At 46.6% G+C, this 2,328-nt stretch overlaps 1 protein-coding gene across 1 annotated transcript; it reads left to right on the forward strand.

Moving 5' to 3' along the window:
* The first annotated feature begins 973 nt into the window (after nucleotides 1–973).
* Nucleotides 974–1,709, forward strand: LOC138868970 (uncharacterized). The gene is made up of 3 exons (XM_070146552.1): nucleotides 974–1,123; nucleotides 1,217–1,387; nucleotides 1,434–1,709. The coding sequence occupies exons 1-3, from the start codon at nucleotides 974–976 to the stop codon at nucleotides 1,707–1,709; spliced, it is 597 nt and encodes a 198-aa protein (XP_070002653.1).
* Nucleotides 1,710–2,328: the final 619 nt, after the last annotated feature.

The raw sequence follows: 2,328 nt of genomic DNA on the forward strand, positions 1-2,328 counted from the left end.
TCGTGGGGGCCTAATTAAGCTCCACTGTCGGGCCTTGAGAGCCCTTTTTGCTTGTACCGACTAGGTTAGGAATGGAGGGTGGATGATCCCTTTTGTCCGAGTTAGGACTTCGGACCTGATTCCAGTGGAGAGGATGTCGTTTCCTAAAGGTGGAACATGAAACATAAGTAGATGTGCTAATTAAATGTTCTCTTGTTTCTCTTTGGGTACATCTCCCTACGAACTGACTTCCTCCGTTGATGTAGCCATCGCAGTGTACCCTAATGTGGTTAAGGACCTCCCGGACTGGGTCAACCAGCTAGATTCGATTTGCCCATATGTTGAGAGTGTGTGGCGCGATCTGTCCCAGGTTCGATGGGAAGCCAAGGACCACGGTGATCCTTTACTTCTATTGTAGTTGTATCTCATAAAAAAATTGTTGCTAATAATGTCCTCATTCCCTGTGTTTATATTTTGCATTTATGCAGGTCTGGGGGAGGTCCCCTTGATGAGGGAAGCACCTCTTGATAAAGCGGATACCCCGAAACCTAACGAAGAGAAGAAAAGACGAAGGAGGTCGTCGAATCATTCTCCGAAATCCAAGAAACCCAAAGTGGAAGAAACCAAGGCTGATTCAGCAATCTTAACTCCAGAAGTGTCGGGGAGTCCCCGAGCTGAAGGCAAAAGGAAAGATGATTCCTTAGAAGCACCCGCGGGGGGAGAAAACCTGACTGTCCCACTTTCTGTAGAGTCGATGGCTTCCAAATCGGAACTTGATTTCGTTGTTGTCCTACCTTAGACTGAAGAGGCCTTCGAGAGTGCACCGGGTGATATCCCCGGAAAAAACTTTCCTCGAGCTGAGGTGCTCTCATTAGGCGGTCTGGGGGAGCCTAGTTTTGAAGCTCTTCAGAAATAGGAGGCAGCCCCGATTGATTCAGTTGGGTTTATCAAAGTGAGTGATTCCCCTTTGGGATTGACTATTTCTCTGAGGGAGATGCAGGATGCCCAAGACAAAGAGTCTTTCAATGTGGGGGCGTCCATCGGAGCTAAAAATGTGTTTGAAAGGCTTTTTACTATGCCTGAGAAAAAACCTGAGCTTGAGGCCTTGCTTATTTTCAGTGAGATTGACAGGCTTTGTGAGCATGTAATCTTTTCATAAATTCTGCTTGGTGCCCCGATTTTTGTCTTGCTAACCTTGTTTCTTTCATGGTTCCAGACCAAGGTGCTTTAAAATCAGACCTTCTCCAGGTTTCAAACCGAGATGACTCATTACGAGGGTGAGCATAAGAAGCTCACCTTAGAAGCTGATGAGCTCAGAGCTCTTTCTACCAAGAGGGAGGAGGAACTCTATGACCTTTGGGATTGTTTGGAGGCGGCTTCCCGAGAAAGGACTCATCTCACTAAGCAGGTTATATAGTTCTTGCAGGTTAACACCTTCGGGTCGATCTTTGCAGCTTGAGAAGAAAGATGTCCTAATGAAGGAGGAACTCCGAGCCAGGGACTCTGAAATTCTCGAACTCAAACGGCATGTGAGTGAGATAGTTTCTAAGAGAGATACCCTCCAGGGGACGGTGGTCTCAGTTAGGCATCAATTTGATGGCACAAGGGTAGAGAGTAATAAGTATAAGGGTCTACATACTGAGTTGGTTACTGCGCTATCCAAGGTTAGGGCTGAAGTAGAGGCGTTCATGGCTTCGTATAAAGAGGATGCTGCTACTGTAAATGCTTAAGCCAAGAAGGTGTCTGAGGAGGCCGAGTTGCGATTGACCCGAGCTGTGGAGCATGCCTGTTTAGAATCTCGGATATAGGCTCTCGAGGATATTTGTAGGGGGCGTCGATTTGTCTGTCGAGATCAAGAGGATGAAGACCCTAGAAGAGGAAGTCGCAACCCTGCTTTCTTCTGAAGGCAAGTCGAGCAGTGGCAAGGAAGATGATGAAGATGGAGGCAAGATCCCCGAAGGGGGAGAGGCCGTTGAAAATCTGGGGGTCAAGGTCAGTGCTGTTGAAAGTACAATTTCTGGGGGAGCCGTCGAAGGCATAGCCCCGGTGGTAGATTAGGGTTTTATTTGCTTTTTTGCCCTTGTAAGGGCTTCAGACATAGGCCTTGTAAATGCACCTTTGTGAACTTCCAACAAGTATGCAAAGGCTTTATTGTTTTTCATCATTTTTCGTTTTTCCTTTGCTTTAAATTTTGACGTTCGTCAATGATTAGCCAGATGAATTGGACTTCGAGGTAAAACCCTTAGGTTTATAAATTGTCCTTGAGGCTTGTTGGGCTGTCTCGTAGGCTCTTACGCATTTGCCCTTTGGCTTTTTTAGTTAACTATTTCGGGCTCAGTCTTCGAGTCG

This window comes from Nicotiana sylvestris, chromosome 5 (genome assembly GCF_000393655.2).
Source record: "Nicotiana sylvestris chromosome 5, ASM39365v2, whole genome shotgun sequence".
NCBI lineage: Eukaryota > Viridiplantae > Streptophyta > Magnoliopsida > Solanales > Solanaceae > Nicotiana > Nicotiana sylvestris.

Bases quoted from the DNA above. Each gene is read 5' to 3' on its own strand.
- LOC138868970 (XM_070146552.1), top strand. From the start codon at position 974: ATGCAGGATGCCCAAGACAAAGAGTCTTTCAATGTGGGGGCGTCCATC. The intron at 1,124-1,216 runs GTAATCTTTTCA...CTTTAAAATCAG, and splicing joins TTGACAGGCTTTGTGAGCAT to ACCTTCTCCAGGTTTCAAAC. The intron at 1,388-1,433 runs GTTATATAGTTC...CGATCTTTGCAG, and splicing joins GGACTCATCTCACTAAGCAG to CTTGAGAAGAAAGATGTCCT.